General features: G+C 44.6%; 1 protein-coding gene across 3 annotated transcripts in view; it reads left to right on the top strand.

Annotated features, from left to right (window-relative positions):
* MYLK (myosin light chain kinase) overlaps positions 1–21,869 on the top strand; it is a 320,305-nt gene that overhangs the window by 149,017 nt on the left and 149,419 nt on the right. For all 3 annotated transcript variants that reach the window (XM_074967150.1, XM_074967152.1, XM_074967151.1), the window contains exons 5-8: positions 5,148–5,313; positions 10,186–10,351; positions 17,719–17,755; positions 20,460–21,037. In XM_074967150.1, the coding sequence (XP_074823251.1) occupies positions 5,148–5,313; positions 10,186–10,351; positions 17,719–17,755; positions 20,460–21,037 (947 nt within the window). The remainder of the gene's footprint in view (positions 1–5,147; positions 5,314–10,185; positions 10,352–17,718; positions 17,756–20,459; positions 21,038–21,869) is intronic.

The raw sequence follows: 21,869 nt of genomic DNA, 5'->3' as shown, positions 1-21,869 counted from the left end.
GGGATAGAGACATGAGGTTTAGTCATCGCCACCCTTCTTCCTCCCACTCACCTGCACGGCCCGGCCCGGTGAAGCATCCGGGGGGCCAGAAGTGCTCATTTTTAAGGTGCGATCAAGAGTGACGCCCCAGTCAATTCCCCGGATCCACCTTGTTCTTTCCTCTACCATCTTTGTGCCTACCATTTGGCCTGGTTGCGGGTCACCTGGGACTGCTGGGTATGGGATATAGTATCTTGGGGCTATACCCTGCAATTTTCGGCCAACCCTCCCTCCTCTTCCCCATCCCTGTTCAGGGACCCTTTTCACAAGCAACTCCTCATCCAAGAGGTCGAGAACCTCCTGCACCAGAGGGTGGTGGCGGAGGTCCCTTGGGATATGAAGGGAAAAGGGTTTTATTCCCGCTACTTTCTAATCCCGAAAACAAAAACGGGCCTCAGACTCATTATGGATCGGCGTCACCTCAACAAGTCTCTCAGAAAGTTGACGTTTTGCATGGTCTCCCTGGCCTCCATCTTCTCCCTGGATCCAGGGGACTGGTACACCGCCCTTGACTTGAAGGACGCTTATTTCCATATTTCCATATTCCAAGGTCACAGACATTTCCTCTGTTTCATAGTGGGCAGACGCCATTTTCAATTCATGGCGCTGCTCTTTGGCCTCTCATTGGCCCCGAGGGTGTTCACAAAATGTATGGCGCCAGTGGCTGCTTACCTGAGACATCGACGGATCCAGGTCTTCCCATATCTCAACGACTGGCTCATCAAGGGCAGGTCTCGGGAGCAAATGCAGAGGAGCCTCGATCTGGTGTGTTCTACCTGTGGCAATCTGGGCCTGTTGTTAAACGAGAAAAAATCTACCTTAACACTGGTCCAGTTAGTAGAGTTCACTGGGGTGGTTCTGGACTCCACATGAGCCAGAGCCTTCCTTCCAGAAGCGCGTTTTAAGGCCATGTCGGACCTGATTTCCCATGTAAAGAACCACCCGCTCACCACGGCTCACACCTGCCTGCAGTTGTTGGGCCACATGGCCGTGTGTACATACGTGGTCAGCCATGCTTGGCTCCATCTCCAGCCTCTGCAGATGTGGCTGGCGTCAGTCTATATCCGCAACAGGCACGACCTAGAGTGGGTAGTCAGTGTGCCAGATCACAACAGGTCATCCCCTGGATTGGTGGTTGGACCCAAGGTCGGTGTTGGAGGGAGTTCCCTTTGCAACCCCGTCCCTGTCGCTGACCCTGGTCTCCAATGCTTTGGACCTAGGCTGGGGAGCCCATCTGGGCAAGCTAAGCATCCATGGCTGCTGGTTGTGGGACGATCTGGCCCTCCACATCAACATCAGGGAGCTCAGAGTGGTTCGCCTGGCCTGCCAGGCTTTCTTGCCCCACCCGAAGGGCAAGGTGGTGCAGACCTGACTGACAATACCACTGCGATGTATTACATCAACAGGCAGGGCAGAATCAGGTCTTCGGCCCTTTATCAAGAAGCCTTTGGGATTTTTGTGTGCGACGTGCCATTCATCTGATCGCCGCACACCTGCCTGGAACCAGGAATGTCCTGGCGGATCACCTCAGCAAGACTTTCTCGTCTTGCCACAAGTGGTCGCTCCATCCGGAGGTGGTCAGCATAATCTTCCAGAGGTGGGGGACTCCCCAGGTGGACCCGTTTGCGTCCAGGCAGAACAGAAAATGTCACATGTTCTGTTTGATCTGGGGGTTGGACAGGGGCTCCCTATCAGATGCCTTTCTCATTCTGTGGTTGGGGGCTCTGATGTATGCCTTCCCGCCAGTGCCACTGATTCACAGGGTCCTTGTGAAGATCAAGCAAGACAGTGCAAGAATTATCCTAATAGCCCCCACGTGGCCTCGCCAGCACTGGTTCGGCACATTGCTGAGCCTTTCAGTAGCTGCTTCGCTGCAGCTACCTCTCTGACTGGATCTGCTGTCCCAGAACCACGGCAGCCTTTTGCACTTGATGGCTTGGCTACTGTATAGCTAAGCATGGACAAACAGGCATGCTCGGACCGTGTTCAGTAGGTCTCGCTGCGTAGCAGGAAACACTCAACCAGAGCAACTTTCCTGGCCAAATGGAAAAGGTTCAGGTGCTGAGTCTCAGAATGGCATATCCAGGCCGAGCAGGCCCCACTGCAGGAGATCCTGGATTATCTGCTGCACCTCGAACTCCCAAGGTTTGTCCCTGTCACTTAGCTGCTATTTCAGCTTTCCATCCTCCATTCCAAGGCAAGGTGATCTTTGTTCACAATATGATGGTACATTTTGAAAGGTCTGGAGTGTGTCTACCTGCACATCTGGGATCCCATCCCTCCCTGGGACCTGAATCTCATGTTGTCGAGGCTCATGGGGCCACCCTTTGAGCCTCTGGCTTCCTGCTCTCTCCTGCAAGGTTTCATTCCTGGTCATGATAATGTTGGCCCACAGGGTGTCTGAGATCAGGGCGCTTACTTCAGAACCACACTATACAGTCTTCTACAAGGATACGGTCCAATTGCGACCACACCCAGCATTTCTGCCCAAGGTCATTTCCCAGTTTCATACTGGCCAGGACATATACTTACCCATCTTCTTTCCAGAGCCTCATGCATCAGATCAAGAGCGAAGCTACACACCCTGGACGTCAGGAGGACGCTGGCCTTTTACATAGAACAAAGCCATTCTGTAAGTCAACGCAGCTGTTCATTGCGGTGGCAGACAGAATGAAAGGTCCCCCAGTGTCTGCTCAGAGGATTTTGTGCTGGATCATGGCCTGCATCCGATACTGCTATAAGCTGGCGAAGGTGCTTCCACCGGCAGTCGTGACTGTACACTAGGCTGGGACACAAACATCATCAGTGGCCTTCCTGGCACAGATGCCAATCCAAGAGATCTGTAGGGCTGCTGCCTAGTTGTCTGTCCACACGTTATGATCACATTATGCACTTACCCAGCAAGCTCGAGACGATGCTGGCTTTGGCAGAGCAGTGCAGCAAGCTGCAAATCTGTGAACTCTGAGTCCACCTCCATGGACATTGCTTGTGAGTCACCTAGAATAGAATCAACATGAGCAAGCACTCAAAGAAGAAAAAATGGTTACCTACCCTTTCGTAACTGTTGTTCTTTGAGATGAGTTGCTCATGTCCATTCGATTACCTGCCCTCCTGCCCCTCTATCGGAGTTGCAAGAAGGAACTCAGAGGGCGCAGAGCTGGCGGTGCCTGATATACTGATGCATGAGCATGGCACTCAAGGAGTTGTCACAGCTGGCCCTACAGATACTGCTAAGGCAAAAATTTCCCATGACCACACACTTGGGCATGTGCACACCTAGAATGGAATGGACATGAGCAACACATCTCGAAGAACAACAGTTACAAAAAGGTAGGTAACCATATTTTAGGTTCTTTTGTGCTGTTGTTTGTATTGCAAACACGCTAGGGGAATATGCACGTGCTAAATAGTCCTACTAAGGAAGGATAGTCATGTGGCCATTTAGCTCTGTCTTTCTAAAGGGCTCACCTAATCCAGTGGATTTAATAGAGTTATTAAAAGGTTCATCCTCCTGTTTTCTTTGCTTCTGTGTTTTACTCCTGTTTAGAGCTTTCAGAATTTGGAAAGATTTAAATCCAAAATACTCTTGAGTTATGTAAAAAAAGAAAATATTAAAAACATAGCTATATGTATTTGGTTTTGTAAAATCTAGGAAGGGAGTGTAGATATGTCTAGTAGTCTAGTAGTAATTAATATTCTCTTTTGATGTATCAGTGTTTATACATGTATGTATACATATACACACATGCGCGCACATGCCCTCTAAATTTTGGGACTGAACTATGAGTGACCTCTTTACAAAGCACTAGCCTTCCTCTTTAGGTAAGGCACCACTCTTGCCCAAAAATTTTCAGTATTCCTTTTCTCTGTTTAAATCCTCTCCATCATGGTCTTGTCTTACTCAGAATTCTCAAGTAGCCCATATGGCCACCATCATATCTTGGCAGCTCCTTGAACTGAGGCTGTGAGGTCTGTATTAGTGTTCTGATACCTTATAGAAAAAGGGAGGTATTGACACTTCTCATTTGCATGTGGATAAGATGCTGTGTGGAAAATCAATGCCCCAAAAGTGGTTTGGTTTGCCTGAAATTGCAGGCTAAAAATAATCACCATCTACTATCTTCTGCTATTGTGTGGCTTGATTATACCGTGGCTGTATTCAGATAGCTCCTTTTGACATTAACAGGCATAAATTGCACTTATTTTGTCTTGCTTACAATACTGTTTTATATTTCAAGGTTATGTGACTGTGACTGACTGTTCTCTCTCAGTGTTGAAGTGTCACTTTCTTAGCAAAGCATGTTGTTCCACAGTTATGTCATCTTTATAAGCAAAGCTGGGCCAATCCTGCTAAAAGTTATTCATTGTCATTAATTAGAACTTCTAAACTAATTTGTTTTGTTTCGTTTGTGCCATTTCCATGTTCACTTTGTGAACATTCTAGTGAATGAATTTCCTGGCATAAATGTTTACTAAAATAGTAAATGTTAGGTACACAGGTTAGAAAAGTGGTGAAAAGTGAATGTCATTCATAATCACAAGTGATTATGTGATTATCACACTCACTGATGGGTGAAATAATTGGAGAATAATTCTGAACAGCTAACAAATACGGGTAAATCTATAGCTGTTGGCAGACAATTCACAGATTGGAAAAAAGGACTGATTTAAATGTATATTTTGTTAATTGTGACTAGTTTGCCCAGCTCTGGTTATAAGCAACCAGAATTGTCAAAAAAGGTGTGATAGTTCTTGTTGTGTGTTTGTTGGATGAGGGCGCACAGAAGAACAGTGTCCAGTAGCATGAGAAATTGAGAGCAGTGGTCTCCAACATGTGGGCCTGTGATGGGTGTCTCCTTATCACATGTCAGCATTTTGTTCCTTACATTGGCCACACGTTGCCAGCTTACTTCTGATTTCTGAACATTTTGTCCCACTGGCCAAAAATTGTTGTCTTATGCTGGTACCTTTGTAACTCAGTGTTGGTTACCACTTACACTATTTCACAGTTGGCAGACCACTGTTCTAATATGCTTTCCGAAGTGTGCCTACCCACAAGAAAAGGTTACAATTCCTCTGCTAAACTAAGGTGTTCATTGCCTTTCCAGGGGGAGATTTTCTGTTCCGTCAGTGGAGAACAGGCCAAGCATCTGGGGAGAAAGTCCACCAAAGTTTGCTACAAAACCCAACAGAGTCATCGTGCGTGAAGGCCAGACAGGCAAATTCTCCTGTAAAATAACAGGACGACCACAGCCTCAAATAACTTGGTTTAAGGTATGGTTTCCTGAGGGGCTAATGTCCTTGTTCTGCCTCAAATCTTCTATTATAGGAGGATGAAGTCTGTTGGTTCTTCTTCAAGTGCGGGTCCTGCTATGTGTTTTCCACACGTAAGTATGCGTGCATGCCACACACCTGAGTCCAGAAATTCTTCAAAGCAGTGTCCATTGATTATGTGCACTAGTGTCCCTCATGCTCCCGACTGAGGGTATAAGAGGCAGTGTGGGTCAACACCTTTCCGGGTCCTTCTTACCACTGGATGGCCTGAGTCAGAATCATGTCCTCCTTCACTCCATGCATAACCTGTAATGGAGATTTGCTGTAAATCGTTTTTATATCTTAACTTGGTAGTTATAGTTAATATACAGTTAATATAGGATAGTTTCTCTCCCCTGCCCCCATTCTCCAGAAATCTTCCCTGGTCCCAAGATGACACCCGGAGTCTTGGGATTCAAAAATTGCATCTCCTGCTCTTGCTCCTTCTCTGTCAGTGACAAGCATCAAAGGTCCCTGTTCTGCCTGGATGAGGTGCACATCTCTGCAAAGTGCAGTAGCTATTGATCCTTCCCGCCCAGAACTAGAGAGATCCGAGAGCACTGACTAAAAAGGTTCCCGATGGAGGAGGCTTAACCAACCAGCAGAGCCCCCCCAGGCACAAGCCTTGGAACGGAGCCTTTACCACAGAAACCCAAAGAGTCCTCCTCCAGGGCTCCTCATGAGTGTAAGGGGAGCTCTCATGGGCTTCAAGACGACGACCGCATGCCGTTTATCAGAAGCCGCCCATTTCAGGATCTCTTAACCCAGGACAGAGGGAAAATCAAGCAACCCAACCCAGGTTCACTCCACCTCAGGCCTGGTGTTTGGATGGGCATCTGAAATAGAATACTCATACTGCACTCCTGCTCAGGAAATACTTATCCAAAGTAGAAAGGATTCTACTAGAGCCTGCTACCAGGCTAAACGGTGGTACTTTTCAGCCTCGGCACAACACCACCAACATTCCCTTCATAGGTGGTCATTCTGGTTTATCCTAGACTAGTTTCTCTCCTTAAAGACTTCAGGTCTGGCCCTTAGTTTTCTGTGGGTACACCTAGCAGCAATTAGTGCCTTCCTCCCTCCCTTGGAGGGATATTCTATGTTTACATACCTGGCTACTGTGCAATTTATGAAGAGCTTGATCAGTACCTTCCCATTGGTCATTAAATCTATGCCTCAATGGGACCTTAACCTTGTCCTGTCAACACTCTCAGGTCCACCCTTCGAACCTATGGCAACACATGCCATGACCCACCTGTCCATGAAGGTGGTGTTCTTAATGGCCATCACTTTGGCCAGAAGGGTCAATGAGGTAGGAGCCAGGATGGCGGACTCTTTGTACAGTATTTCAGAAAGAGAAGGTCTCCCTTAATTTACACCCCAAATTTCACCTCAAGATTGTTTGAGTTCTATATCAATCAGTCAACTCACTTACCTGCAGGTCCATGGACACTGATTTGAAGAATTTCTGTACTCAGGCGCATGGTGGGCATGTGCACCCACATGTAGAATACAGATAGGGACAATACATCTTGAAGAAACTTCAGTTACAGTAAGTAAGTGCCAGTGACTGTAATAGTATAAACTATACTACATGTCAAGAAACCTGTGTACAACGCTGAGGGGGCAAATCTTCCCCTCACTTGCAACCCAGAAACTCCACTGAAACTAGTAGAGTCATTCTCAAGTGCAACTGTCACCTGTATCTGTCTCATTACTCTTGTTAATGATATTTATTATTTGTATTGTGGTAGTGCCAGCCAAAATCAGGGTCCCATTGTACAAGCCCCTGGTAAGAAACAGTCCCTCCCCCAAAGGGCTTACAATCTAAATAGGAAAAACAGACAAAGGGTGAGAAAAAAGACATATTATCGTTTCTCTTTTACAGATGGGGAGCTGAGGCCCAGAGAGATTTAATAACTTGTCTAGGGTCACTAAGGGAGTCTGTGCCAGAGCTGGAAACTGAAAACCACTTCTTGAGTCCCTGTCCATGCCTTCCCACAAGGCTATCCTTTGTCTTTTTTGTCTTTCGTTGCCCATAAGAAGTTTGTATTTAGTGATATGTGAAAAGATCCTACAGGGGGAAATGGAAATAAGCAGTCTAAATGCAGTAACAGTCAGGTGTGTTTTTATTTGCCAGTATTTTGCATATTTAAAAAAATCCAAGTTTGAAAAAGAACAGTTCATCCACATCAATATGAGCTCTACTAAACCAGCCACATCACAAAAGAGTTTGATTTCTAAAATAAAGACAGGCCTCAGCTGCAAACTTCAGATCAGTGGGAAATGTTCAGGTCTGGTGGTTTCGCTTCTAAATAAATAACACTAAAATTTCTGATTTTTAAGGTAATGTTAGGATTATTAGAACAGTGAAAAAGCACCATGTTATAGTGACTTTTGTTATCTGGAAAATTTCCCTGGTTTACAACCATATTTGTCTCAGTAATGGTGGAGCTTTTGGGTGATATTTAATTATTACATTGGTTTATCCATCCCCGCTGAACAATTTATGTTTTGAAAAATTGAAGACATTTTTGCTCTTCAAAATTATAAAATTGAACATTAATTCTTTTGTCTTCCTCTCTTCCCCTGCCTTCTGCATCACAGCAAGGACTATAGACCAGATGGTAGGAAATGTAGGGCATTTTCTCACTGTTTTTTATTTCTTCTGCTCAGACAGGTTCTCTGCCAAAAATTGAACAATCCCATGAATCAGCGGAGGAGGGGGAATGTTTAAAGGGGTGAGGGGTGGGAATGTTTCATAATTGAAAGTTTCCAGTTGCCGGCCACTATCATAAATCATTATTATTATTTGTAGTACAGAAATGCCATGGGGCATCAACCAGTGCTCAGGGTTCCACTCTGCCGTGCAAATACATAATAAAAGAAAGTCCCAGTCCCAAGGAGTTTTAGCTAATCTGCATGTCATTAATCCATGTTTTATAACTTGTTCTGCCAAGTGGCAGTTTCTTCCCCTTTCTTAGCAAAGATCTAACAGCAGAGTGTTATAGTGAGACATCGTAAAACTAACATACACTGATATAAAACCACAATTTTCAGAATGAATGAATCAGATCCATCTGGGGATGCCTTATTCTTTCCTTTTACTTTGTTTATCTGCTAATTCACAAAGATCAGTCGTTCATGTTGGATCCCCAGGACAATGGTGTCAGTTGGTTTAACTGAATTTTCTTTCAGCTATGATTTTATAATATTCAGACACTAGGAAGTTATTGAGTCATCAGAGGTGTTAAAAACTCAACATCTACCAAAAAGTACCATACAGTGCTGCCAGGGAAAGTACAGTTTCCATCTGTATTTAGAATAGGAAAATTTGTGGTATCTGTTAGCAAAGGATATCTTTTTATTGGTGACTAAAGAAGCACATGCTTACAATGGCTTGCTTAGTCATAGATTCATAGAATATAGATGCATAGATATTTAGGTCAGAAAGGTCCATTATGATCATCTAGTCTGACCTCCTGCACAACACAGGCCACAGAATTTCACCCACCACTCCTGTGAAAAACCTCTCACCTATATAATATGCCAAAAGGGACCATTATGCTCATCAAGACTGATCTCCTGTGTAACACAGGCCATAGAATTTCACTTAACAATTCCTATGTCAAGCCCATGGCTTGTGATTGAACAAGAGCCTATCTTTTAGGAAGTCATCTAATGTTGTTTTAAAGATTCAATTGATGGAGAGCCCACCACATTTCATGGTAAGTTGCTTCAGTGTTTAATTATCCTCTCTTTTAGCTTTATTTCTAGTCTGAATTAATCTAGCTACAGCTTCCAGCCATTGGAGATTATCTCTTTGTCTGCTAGATCGAAGAATCCTTCATTATCAGAAATTTTCTTCCCATGTAGGTACTTCCAGACCATGATCAAGTCACATTTTAACCTTCCCTTGGATAAATTAAAATAAAGATATTAAGTTTAGATAAAATAGATTAAGTATTAGGAACAACTGTTAAGATAGGTAGATGTCTTTAGTCTGGCAGCTTTGGCCACGACTATTTTTGAGGGCGAAGTGTCAACCAGAACTTACAATTGTGATAGGTCTTGCATTTATTTGTGCCCCAACCTTAATATTATTTACAAACATAAGAGGCTCAATTGTTGGCACAGGAATGGAAAGGGTGGGTGCCAAATATGGCTTTTATCCACCTTTGCACTCTCTGTATTCTAGGCCCTGCAAGGGTTTGCTCTAACTTGCACTCTGCTTCCCATGGACTCCAATGGGCTAAGGAAAGCAGAGAATAGCTGTACTGCAGCACAAGACCTTTTGCTCCCTACAGTCTACTCCTGAGATGCCCTCTATGCCAGAGAGGGTCTGCACTGGGTCTCTCTGGCAGCTCTGTGCCATTCAGGAACCTCTTTTAGGTAGGGGGTATTTCTTTAGCAGACCAGCATAAAGGGGCCATAGCAGAATGGAGAATTGGCCCCAAAGTCTCTGTCTGTAACTATTATTCTGAAATGTGATGTCAATCTCTCAGGAAAGGATATAAAATGTGTTACTGCTTCAGTTGCCTATACAGTAAAAGCAGATTTTATTTTCTAAGGATACTAATGCGGATGATTAAAATTCAGAATAGAATGGAAATAAAGGGTGGCAAAATCCAGGAGAAGCAGTCTCCTGCAGATTTGAATTATAAAGCTTTGAACCCAGAATGTTTGTTTATACTGGCTGGGTACTAGCCACAGAAGGTATTTGGCTGAGAGATAAGTGGAAAGAACAACATGGGACAATGGACTGCTCTTTTACCACAAGCTGCTTATTTCCATGACTGTCTCTCTAATGGGGTTGTTTTGTGATCCTTGCAGGGTGATATTCAGTTGCAGCAAAAAGATCGTTTCAACATGTTTGAGAAAGCAGGCATCCAGTTCTTGGAAATCCAAAATGTCCATCTGGCTGATGCTGGAACTTATACTTGTACCGTGATGAATAGCGCTGGGAAGGCATCCGTGTCTGCAGAACTCATGGTTCAAGGTACGACAAAAACAGATTAATTGGGAATAACACAAGTGCATTACAAAGCATTCTTTAATCATTGCTTTCAGCAAGGTCTGAATACAAGTGTTGATTCCCCCCCCCCAAGATCTCTCTCTCTTTCTCTCCCCTCCCATGCCCCCCTCTTCCCTCTTTGTGTGGAATGACATTTTGATGTATCAAAACCTGCAGCACAGTGTTACAACTAAAAACACTGTCCAATGGCAACTGTCAAAATGTTCTCTTATCACTTCCCATAGGACCTAGCATTTCGCTTTACTTTTGTCACTTTGGAGCTTGATATTTTTTAATGTCAGCAAGTGGAAATTCTACATATGTAATTAAATACAATAATCATACCTTTAGAGAGTGCTTCATTTGTGGGGGATGGGCAAATACTTTTACTAAGATAGTTAAGTAATTGTATTTAGCATTGTCGGTAGTACTTTGTTCTTTCAGTGCACTGTATGAACATTAATCTTCACAATTCCCCTTTGAGAAGTAAAGCATTATTATTATATCCATATTTATAGATGTGTGGGGAGGGGAAAACAGAGATGTGGGGAAGTTAAGTAGCTTGCCCAAAGCAGCACAAGAAGAGATAAAAAGTTGAATTTAAAATTCAGGTGTTCCTAACTCCCAGCCCTGTCCTTTTTTGACTGTAGTTAAAAGGAAAAACTAGATTTGTGTAAACATGTAAAGGCACGTGTGTGTGCTACATATGTCATGACATATATAGTTAATTTTCTGGGTTGATGCTCCTCATGCTTGTACACCGGACCCTCACTATAGTCTGCATCGCTATAGCGTGGATTCGTGTATAGTGCGGTCGCGGTGATGCATCCCAAATTTAAATTGGGATCCATGGCAATGCGTTCCCCGCACTAACGCGGGACCATGCATGGATCCTGAATCCCGGGCTATAGCGATGGTCCGGTATACATCAACACCAAAAGCATAGGCCTCTATCCCTTGAGCTACAGTAGAAGTTCCTTATCTCTAAGGAAGAAGTAGGCTGATGCAGCTACGGGGGCCAGGTATGTGCACAAAGCCAATACATTACATATGCCCCTGTTCCACTAGCTTGTTGCGATCATCTGAGGTCCACAGGAGTCTGTGTCCCATCTGGGGAGCCATTTGGAGAAGCAACAGGGTTATATGTGTACAAATGACAACAGGAATTGAACTCAAGCATGTACTACTTAACCTAAAAGGAGTGCTGTGAGCAAGTATCAATCTGTGTAGCCACTGTGGCCAGCCACTAGAGAGAGCCCATTTGCCAGTGTATTACTCAGGCAGGTTTTTGTTCATTGAGCCTTTTATTAAACATGTGACTGAATCTCTGACTGCTCCCGCCCGGTTAATGGCCCTACTGTGTATAACTGACACATCTGCCTTGGGACATGATGCGGGCTGGGAACCAACAGTTCAGCCACCATTGTGTACAAATTTCAAATGCTAACTGCATCCCTAATTAAGGGGCACATTCTTTCCTGTATCAGTACGTTCAAAACAGGAGAGGACTACGGGCCCTAGGCATTTAGTAAAAAGGAGGTTACATGGTAGTGTATTTAACTTATCATCTGCCTTTACCATTCTAACCTCCCATATCTAATTCTTTAAATATCAATTAAATCAGATAGTAGGAAGTGCTGTAAAGCATTATCAGGCAGTCATACAATTGAAATTATTGCATTATTTTTAAGCAAAGCTATGTAGAACTCTTGTATAGATAATCTTGTTCCAAGAACTTTATTCTTCCAAGTTTCCACAGTCAGGTGGAGGGTGGAAAGAATGTTCTCTTAATTGATAGGGTCATGGAGCACTCTTTTGTCTTCAGTCAGCTGAGGTTTGTTAAGCTTTTTCTGGATCTTTATCTGATTATCTTTCAACTGGGATTCAGTTTACTTTTTCAGTGAAAAATTTTGGTAACTGTTTATGGCCAGACTAATTGCAAGGTTTTGATGGGTTATTTTTGTCCTATGTACCTTTAGAGTCTTTTGTTCACTCTTTGTGGAGTGCCCTGGTTGCACCACATCTCTCATCTCTTCTCTGAGACAAGGATTCAAATGTATGGCTCACCTTGAGCATGGTTCATTCAGTATTTGCTTACCTCTTCCTTCATCTCAGCCATTAAATTCCTTTGTGCTGCAGTCCCAGTCACACAGCTGGCCTATAACACAGTAGCTCAACTTGAAACCTGCTGCTGATGCACAGAGGATGGAAAACATTGCCTTTTGGAGGCTGAGTATTGCCTCTCTGATGCTTCCAACCATTACCTGCCCAATATCTGAATCTGGATCTCCCAGAACAAGTGGCTGTGCACTTTTGCCAAAATGCTAGTCTGAGCCTCCTGAGAATGAAGTACACTACAATTAACTTGGAAAATTGAATGAAAACACTTCTTTGGAATACTGTCCGGTTCTGGTGTCCACGGCTCAAGAAGGAAGTTGAGAAATAGGAGAGGGTTCAGAGAAGAGACACAAGAACAATTACAGGATTAGAAAACATGCCTTAGACTCAAAGAGCTCAATCTATCACTATATTTAGCTCAGGGGTTGGCAACCTTTTAGAAGTGGTGTGCCGAGTCTTCATTTATTCACTTTTTAATTTAAGGTTTCGCATGCCAATAATATATTTTAACGTTTTTTAGAAGGTCTCTCTCTATAAGTCTATATATTATATAACTAAACTATTGTTGTATGTAAACAAGGTTTTCAAAATGTTTAAGAAGCTTCATTTAAAATTAAATTAAAATGCTGATCTTACGCCACTGGCCCACTCAGCCTGTTGCCAGCCTGGGGTTCTGTTCACCTAGGCTGGCAGGGGGCTGACCGGGGCCTGCGGCCGGGATCCTGGCTGGCAAGGGGCAGGCAGCCAGATGGGCAATGGGCTGAGCGGGGCCGGTGGCCGGGACCCCAGACTGGCAGCGGGCTGAGCCGCTCAGCCCACTGCCAGTCTGGGGTCCCGGCCACCGGCCCCGCTCAGCCCACTGCCCGTCTGGGGTTCCGTCCGTCGGCTCCTGCCAGCCAGGGTCCTGGCTTCTGGCCCCACTCAGCCCGCTTCCAGTCTCGAGTCCCGGCACTGTCCACATAAAGTAGGTACCTACCTTCTCCCTGGTTCTAGCATTCTCTTCCTCTCTCTGCACTGAGAGGAGGGTGGGAGTGTGCTGAGAACAGGGCTGGGGGAGAAGGAGCAGGCTGGGGGTTGGGGTGCAGGGTCTGACCAGGAGCTAGAATGAGGGAGGGGGCTCGGGTTGGGGCAGGAGGTTTGGGTGTGGAGCACTTACCTGGACAGCTCCCATTTGGTGCGAGGGGTGCAGGTGGGAATGTGTGGGGGGAAGTATGCAGGAGCTCCTGTTTGGTGCTTAGGGTGGGGGTGGGGATGTGGGGGGTGCAAGAGTCAGGACATGGGGTGTGGGGGGGCTGGGTATGTGTGGGGGGTGCAGGAGTCAGGGCAGGGGGCTGAAGGTGTGTGAGGAGGGTGCAGGAGTCAGGGCAGGGGGCTGGGGACTGGGTATGTGTGGGAGGAGCTGGAGTCAGGGCTGAGGTTGTTGGGGGGGTGCAGGGGTCAGGGCACAGGGCTGGGGTGTGGTGGGTGCAGGGGTGAGGGCAGAGGGCTGGATGTGTGTGAGGGGGGTGCAGGGGTGAGGGCAGATGACTGGGGGTGTGGGCTGGGGTCGTGGGGGTGCTCCCAGCTCCCTGCCCTGAGCAGCTCACAGCAGGGGGCTGGAGGGGATATGCCCTGATTCCGCCACCTTCCCCAAGGTCCCCGGAGCACGCTGCGGCTCCGCTTTTCCCTCTCCCATCGGTAGTAAGGGCCGTCAGCTGATCGGCCTTAGGGAAGGAGAGAAGGAGGGGCAGGAACTTAGCACGCTGGGGGAAGAGGTGGGGGGAGGGGGAAGCTTGCCTGCCCTGCAAGGAGAGAGCAGTGGGCGGGGGGCGGAAAAGAGCAGGCCGGGCCTGGCAGGATTTTTAGTGGCACGCTGCTGTCTGTCCGGGTCTGGCAGACAGCAGCATGCCATTAAAAATTGGCTCGCATGCCGTGTTTGGCACGCATGCCATAAGTTGCCGACCCCTGATTTAGCTTAACAAAGAGAAAGTTAAGGGGTGATTTGGTTACAATCTGTAAGTACCCACGTGGGCAACAATATTTAATAATGGGCTCTTCAGTCTAGCAGAGAAAGGTATAACATGATCCTGTGGCTGGAAGTTGAAGCTAGACAAATTCAGACTGGAAAAAAGACGCATATTTTTTAACAGTGGGAGTAATTAACCATTGGAACTGTTTACCAAGGGAATGGTGGATTCTCCATCACTGACAAAAAATCAAGGTTGGATGTTTTTCTAAAAGATCTGCTCTAGAAATCATTTTTGGGAAGTTCTATGGCCTGTATTATGCAGCACGTCAGAGTAGATGATCACAATGGTCCCTTGGAACCTGTGAATCTCTTAGACTATTCTGTAGCATTTTAGTCACTCTCTAGACTAATTGGAGTAGCCACAACTCATGATCTGGCAATCTCATCAATGCATTCAGAGAGCTAATTCTATAGAGTCCTCCAAGGTGTAAGAGAAATGCAGTAGAATCTTTGTTTTATGTTGTGAGTATAACTGTAACTTGTGCAAAACACATGCATAAAATGCAGTATGGATTTCTGTGTGGTAACACACAGGGTGCTTTGGAGAGGTGTCTGTTAGGGGCATTGATTTATGCCTTTGGTATTCACCAAGCTACCTTCATTTTCAAAATATTTCCTCAGAAACGACACTCTAGGCCCCTCCTACATGGGCTTCGTTCCTCTGAGTCAGCTACTAAGACTGAGTTTAATTTGCCACTCTGTGTCTCAGTTTCCCCATCTGTAAAATGGACATTTATCACCTTTGTAAAGTGCTTTGAAAGCTATGGATGAAAAGTGCTATATGAGAGCCAGGTATTATTTTTATAGTGATTTTGGGTTTCCAGCTTCAGAAACCTGAAAGGGCCTGATATTTCTGCATGTGCTGAGCACCACCCTCTCAAAGTCAGGTCACTTTAAGGTGTCTCAGGTTGGTTACTCAAAATCACTTATCACTTTTGAGTAACTGGCTCTAAATATGTTGTAGCTTGCTGAAAAGGTATTGCCCAGGCTCTTTGCACCTGCCAACCCAGCCCTCAAAATGTTTCCTAAAGAAGAAAGTTCTCCATCCTCCTCACCCTCAACTTGAACACACTTACTGACAAAGAACCATTTCTAGGCAGCTTACTTCCTGAAGTGCACTGCTGGGGCTATTCAAAGACTGTTGTGAGGAGGAAGATTGCAGAAAGAGAAGAGTCTTGGGCTCAGACTGCTCTCCAGTGGCAGGAAGTTCTATGGGCGAGTCCCTGTCTCCTAGGCATTCCTCCTCATCTTAACTTCTTGATTACAGTGTTGCAAAGTACACAAACAGTAAGAGACCGAACATTCATTGAGCATGATGAAGTGAGTGTACATGGACTGAAAGGCCCAGGCCAGATTTCAACACCTTTACCTAGGCTGAATAGCACCGTGCTCCAGCAGTGATTGCTTTTCTTTCATTGAGAATACTTGTGGAGTGAAGCGCTGTTCAACAGGAGTAAAGGTATCAAAAGCTGCCCTTAGTGGGCACTGAACAGCAAAGTAAGCTTCCAGAAGTAAATGCCAGGTGTAACATAAGTACAACCTTCTAGTAGTTCCTATTTATTTTATTTTTTTTATAACTTGCAAGTCTACACCAGGGTGCTCAGCCCTGCTGGAGGTTTGTATGGAGTGACAATAAAAGTTCCTGAATCTTGATCACATGAGGGATACTGTGCTCCTGCTTTTCAAAAGTGAGGAGACAATCTTTGTCTGGGAGATAAAGCTGTCCAGTAGGAAGTGGTCCACAGCCAAATGAATTGTCAGATTCAGAGACAACTCCCTTTCAGGGTGAGAACATGTCCCTGATGTCTGGAGATGTTCTCTGCCCCCTCCCCCAAAGTCTGTCTCTATGTCCACATTGACTCTACACACACAGTTGTTTTGTCCTGGTTTTTGTAACTCCCTGCAGACTCGTCACCTGGATGAGCTGCCTCAGATATTGATATTGACAACAAGCAGACTGAGTTCATATGCTCCTCAAGGGACACTCCCCGCACCTCCTTGATCAGTGACATACTGAAGACCTGCCCTTTTTCGCCTCCCAGTGAACCCACTGCCCTTCCTAGCACAAGTTCTGAAGCCCATCTCTGCAAACTTCCCTGTACCTTACCAAGGCCTGAGTTCAAGAAAGTAGCATTATTCAGGGCAACACTTAAACATTTGCATAAAACTCGATGGGACTTTAGCATCTCTAAACATGTGCTTAAAGTGCTTTCTTGTATTGGGGTCCAAAACTGTTCCTTATGCTGCCTTCCTTCCCTGAACTGCTGTCCTGGCTGTTCACTTTAAAAATCTGGTCACCATGTACTGTAAACAGTGCTTTCCTGTGCTTGTAGACTTAGAGCACTGCAGACAGCACTAACTGGCACCCTGCCTTTGCGCTCTGCAGTGTTGGCAGCCCATTTATGGCTACCACTGCTTTGTGCATAAGTGTGGGAGAAGGATCTTTCCCTCCTGGCATACCCATGCAAGGACAGATGTAACTGTCACTAAATGACCCAGAATAATTGGGGTCTTTTAGAATAAGAAGAAAACTAAATCTCTGAGCAATTTGAATCCCTGGGTTCATTGTAAGCCATGTGTGAGCTTCCATGCCAGAACATTTCTTCCAAAAGTGAAAGATTCAATATGTTGGTTTCATTTTTATGCCATTGTTTGTGTTGAATGTGTTGATCTCTACCAGCCAGCTCATGCTTAATCAGGAATTTGTGGCTGGACACAGTTTACAACCAGAACACCTGATTCAGCATCTTCGTAATTACACTTTTTAGATCAAATACAGAGGATGTGTGGCCTGCCTAGGTCCACATCCTCTCTGAAGTTTCATTAAGAATTAATGAGCTGTCTCCAGCTGTAATATCCTGCATGCCTGCCTTTTCTAACCCAGAACACTTCAGTCTGGCAAAGCCCTTTAGTTTTCAGTGGGCCTTGCAGTTGCTAGATCCAGGAATATCTTAAACTGAGCCAAGACCTCTTGCCATTTCAGTTGAGCAGTCAGCACTTGTGGTTGGGAGTCAAGATCTGTCAATGAATTTGTTGTGGTCCAGTGACTCAGCAAAAAGTGGGTATGATTTAGATCCATCTCAACTTTCCTCTGGTGGCAAGCCATAATTTGGCTCCCATACAAAAAAAAATTGACTCTCCAAAATATAAACTTTGCCAAAAGCTTTATTTTGACATTTTCAAGGTTTGTATTTAGTATAATATGTTTACTTTATTTTTATTTCAGGTTCAGATAAGACAGACCTGTATGTTCACCCATTATGGTATGTTTTTCATTCCATACATTTTCCCTTTTCCGATCTTTTGAAATGAAATATACTGTGGTCTTGAAATTGCAGCATGAAACTTCACTGAAAGAAAAACAAACCACCTTCTTCATTGCGTAAGTTTGAGGGTTAGAAAGAAACTTTACTCGGGGACAGATTATCTCATAATGGATTCCTTGTATCTCCTGTGAAGCAGTTAGTATCGGTCGCTGTCGGTGGCAGCATTCTGTCCGAGACAGACCACTGATCTGATCCATAAGAGAAAATTCTGATGTTTCTGGTGTGACAAAGTCAGGCCGGGCAGCTGCAGGAGTGTGGCAGAGGGCCAATATGTTAGCCCTAGAATGTTAAAGGCCCTCTTTCCTCCAAGCTGAGAAGTGGTTACCTCAGGTCAATTAGGGACACCAGCATCCAATTAAGGGACTGCCTGAGACCTTTTAAACCCAACCCCCCCACCCCCTGCAACTGCCAGGCTAGTGGCCATAGGGAAATAAGCTTCCCCAGGGTGAGAGGCTGTGCTCCTTCCCATAGGGGAAACAACCAAACCTGAGTGTCTGCTAGGGGAAGGACTGACACCCTGGAGCAAACAGAACAACACCCTGCCCCAACAAGGGGGCAGGGAAAGGTATCCCCCTTTGTTTTTGTGTTTGTGAGACTGTTTCCTTTTTGTTTGGTGGAGGCTCGCCCCTGAGGCCAATCCCAACTCCTACCCTGAAAATATGGCCAGAGGAGCACCGTTTGGGGGAAGACAAACACTGCTCAGAGTGAGGCTGATTTACCCCAGGCAGGACTCAGGCAGAGAGGGAAGTGCTAGGTCTGGCGAGACAAAGGTCTTCGACACTATGTACATTGTCTTCAAAGAGGAACTCCAAATGTGGAATGGCTACAGTATCAACATGTGAACTGTATGAAACAAGAGGTTGCTTGCTCTGAACACTCCCCTAATTCATGCTCAGAACACTTGCATACATTATGTCAATATGGAGCAGATCTTCCTTAAAAGCATGGTACTACATGAATCTTAATTAAAAACTAAAAGTAGATAAGTAAGAAATGGGTCTAGTGGTTATTATTTCTATTTTCATACATTTAGAAAACCTCTGAAGGTTTTAGTCCTTCTGGAAAACAAATTTTGGGAACTGAACAAGTTTATACTTCTGCAGGACTAGCTTTATGTTTAAATTATTATGTCTGCTGAAGTGTAAAGGAAGGTTAGAATTCTAGAAATGATTGTTGAGATTTTCAAAGTAGTCTAGAGGATTTATACACATCTTCCAGGTAACTAGTGCGAACAATGAATATGGAATACTGTGCTCCTGCCATATACAAGTACATACTGTGCTTTTAAGTCCTTCACGTAGAAATTCCAGGATTAGATCTGGTCAGAATGATAAATATTTTCTGTGAAAAAAGATATAAGAAATGAAAAATGTTCTCTTTCAGTTTTTTTCTGAAATTTTTTAAAGTTGAAAACTGAAAGAAACATTTTCATTTAGAAGAAAGAGCATTTTTAATAGGAAAAAATGTATTCATGAAAAGTTTTAACCAGTGCTAACCAGGATGTACAAGATCGCTTCATGGAGTCATCGAGGCTCATATTAGTTTACTGAACATACCCACTAGCTCTGAGTTTTAGACCTTTCAGGATGTTGGATTTGTCTGTCCCAACACATCTGGAGTGAAATTTTTAAAAGTGCTCAGCTCGGCTGGAAGCAGAACTAGGCCAAAACTAAGTGCTTTTCAAAATTTCACCCTGCCACAATGCTAAGACCTAGGCTTCTCCTGGTAACAAGCTTTTTAACAGTAAAATTGAGCTACTCGCCAGAGCTTGCAGTGTCCTCAGGTCTCAAGAAGTAGAGCTCCTCCTCCTTTTTATCCTATGAATAGAACTGGTATGTTTTATAAACCATAACAATGTATAATCGCAAGTGCAAGCCTGATACATAGTTATTTATCCAGTCTAACCTTCTTGAGGCCCCTAGGCACTATGGGTAAAATTTTCAAAAGTGCCTAAGTGACTTGCAAGCCTTAGTCCTATTTTCAAGAGACTTGGGGACTTAAGAGCCTAAGTCTCATTGAAAGTTAATATAAATTAGGTTCCCAAATCACTTAGGCATTTTTGAGAATTTTACCCTATCTCTAATAAGCATAATAATACAGTGAAAATAGTCAGCTGGAATTATCTACAGGAAGTTTAACTTATTCAGTGTTTTGAGTCATTTATATATGTAGCCTGAATCCGTTCACACTTACACTGATTTTACATAAGTGTCACTCCATACATTTAAATGGAGTGAACTGTAAGTCTAAGACAGTGTATGTGAGATCAGAATCTGACCCATGTCATGTAAGAGAGGGCCTGGACAGAGGAATGGGATCCAGCAACTCCTGTTTTGGAATCCACATTCTGACATTGAGTCACTCTGTGGCACAAGCCACTTATTTACCTATCTGTTAAAGGGGAATATTATTAACCTCTATCTCACAGGGGTTTTGTGGGGGTTAGCTAATTAACAGGAATTAATTCAGGGATGTCCTGTGGCCTGTGCTTTACAGGAGGTCAGACTAAATGATTACAATGCTCCCTTCTGCCCTTATAAACTATGAACATTTGCAAAGTTCTCTGAAGCTAGAAGTGCTGTATAAGTACTAATTATTACAAGCCATTGATTATATCTCTAAATAAATAATTTCCTTTCAGCACTCCAACAAAATCAACTTCCACTGCAACCAAAGCTATTGAAAATTCAGAATTCAAACTGGCAACTAGCAATGGGATTGCTAAGGAACTGAAATCCAGCAGCACTGACCTCACAGTTGAAACCAAAGAGAGGACAGCAGTAAAGAAAGAGGCCTCTTCTATCTCCTCCAAAGAAGCCAAGGACAATAGACAACGACAGCTCAGAGAAACCAACACAGAACCTGCTCAGGAACCTAAAGGAGAGGCAAGGGGATCTCGGGGCCTACAGAAAACTTCCAGCACCATAACGCTGCAAGCCATTAAAGTGCAACCAGAACCAAAGGCAGAATCCACGGCCACTTCTACTGGACAGGATGAGGACAGGAAAGGGACCACACAGCCCCTGACGACAACTCGACAAACTGCTTCTCTCATCAGACAAGCTGGTCCAAGGAGTAGGGAAGCAGAAAACAGAGTTGGAACAAGGAAGAGCACAACAGAGGAGAAGAGGGAGCCTCAGGGAGTCCCTCCGCAGTTTGAGAGCCATCCACAAAGCCAGGAAGTATTAGAAGGCCAGGAGGTCAAATTCAAAAGCAAAGGTAAAGGGATGAAAGCTCAACTAACCCAGTGCTTAGGGCTCTTTTGCTGTAGATAGCATAAGGGGGAAATACTTCACTCTTCAGTGCAGGTTTCGCCTCCTTCCTAAACCATTCTGAAAACAGCTCATCTGTGGCACTCCACACTTGCACCATTGTTCCACTGCACACCATTGTGTTGTTCTGTCTGTGTGATTTCTATACAGGGCCAGACCTTAATATGGCTGTTCAGGGGAATAAGAGGGAGTAGGAGCCCAAGGCCACTCCCCTGCATGGCTGTTCTAGGGTTTCCTGCACCAAGGCTCAGGTGCAGAATGGCTGACCGTGGGCTGCATGCCCAGCGCTCACTCCCTCCTTATTCTGCCCCACCAGCAGTTTCTTGCCTCTGTCCCCTTCTTCAGCATGCTGATCTGTGGTGCTGAATTAGTACAAGAGGATAAGTAAGCTGTACCTTTTTCAGTGCTGTAGTAAGTTACTGTCCCCTGGAGAAAGGGATGGAGTAGAGAAGGAATTGTAATGGAGTCACACTGCTTTCTCTTGGCACTTGCACATCACCCCCTACTTACAGCTCAGCCTCACTGCTTAGTCTAGCCAAGTGGTATTTAGTCAAGTGTTTCTAATGATTTAACTACAGAAGGTCATAATTAAAAGGCCCTGGCTGAGTGTTTCCTCTTCTTCAAAAATGGATCCGATTTTAACCTCTCAGAGGAGAAAGGGGCCATGGAGGGCTTTTTGGCTGCACATCATGGGCAATCTTTTAATCCCTTCTTTGAGGAAAATATGAGGAACTTCCATTTTTATTGCAGTTTAGTAGAAAATAATTTTGAAGCATTTT

This window comes from Natator depressus, chromosome 11 (genome assembly GCF_965152275.1).
Source record: "Natator depressus isolate rNatDep1 chromosome 11, rNatDep2.hap1, whole genome shotgun sequence".
NCBI lineage: Eukaryota > Metazoa > Chordata > Testudines > Cheloniidae > Natator > Natator depressus.
Note: the sequence above shows the minus strand (reverse complement) of the source record. Positions and strands in the feature narration are given on the sequence as shown.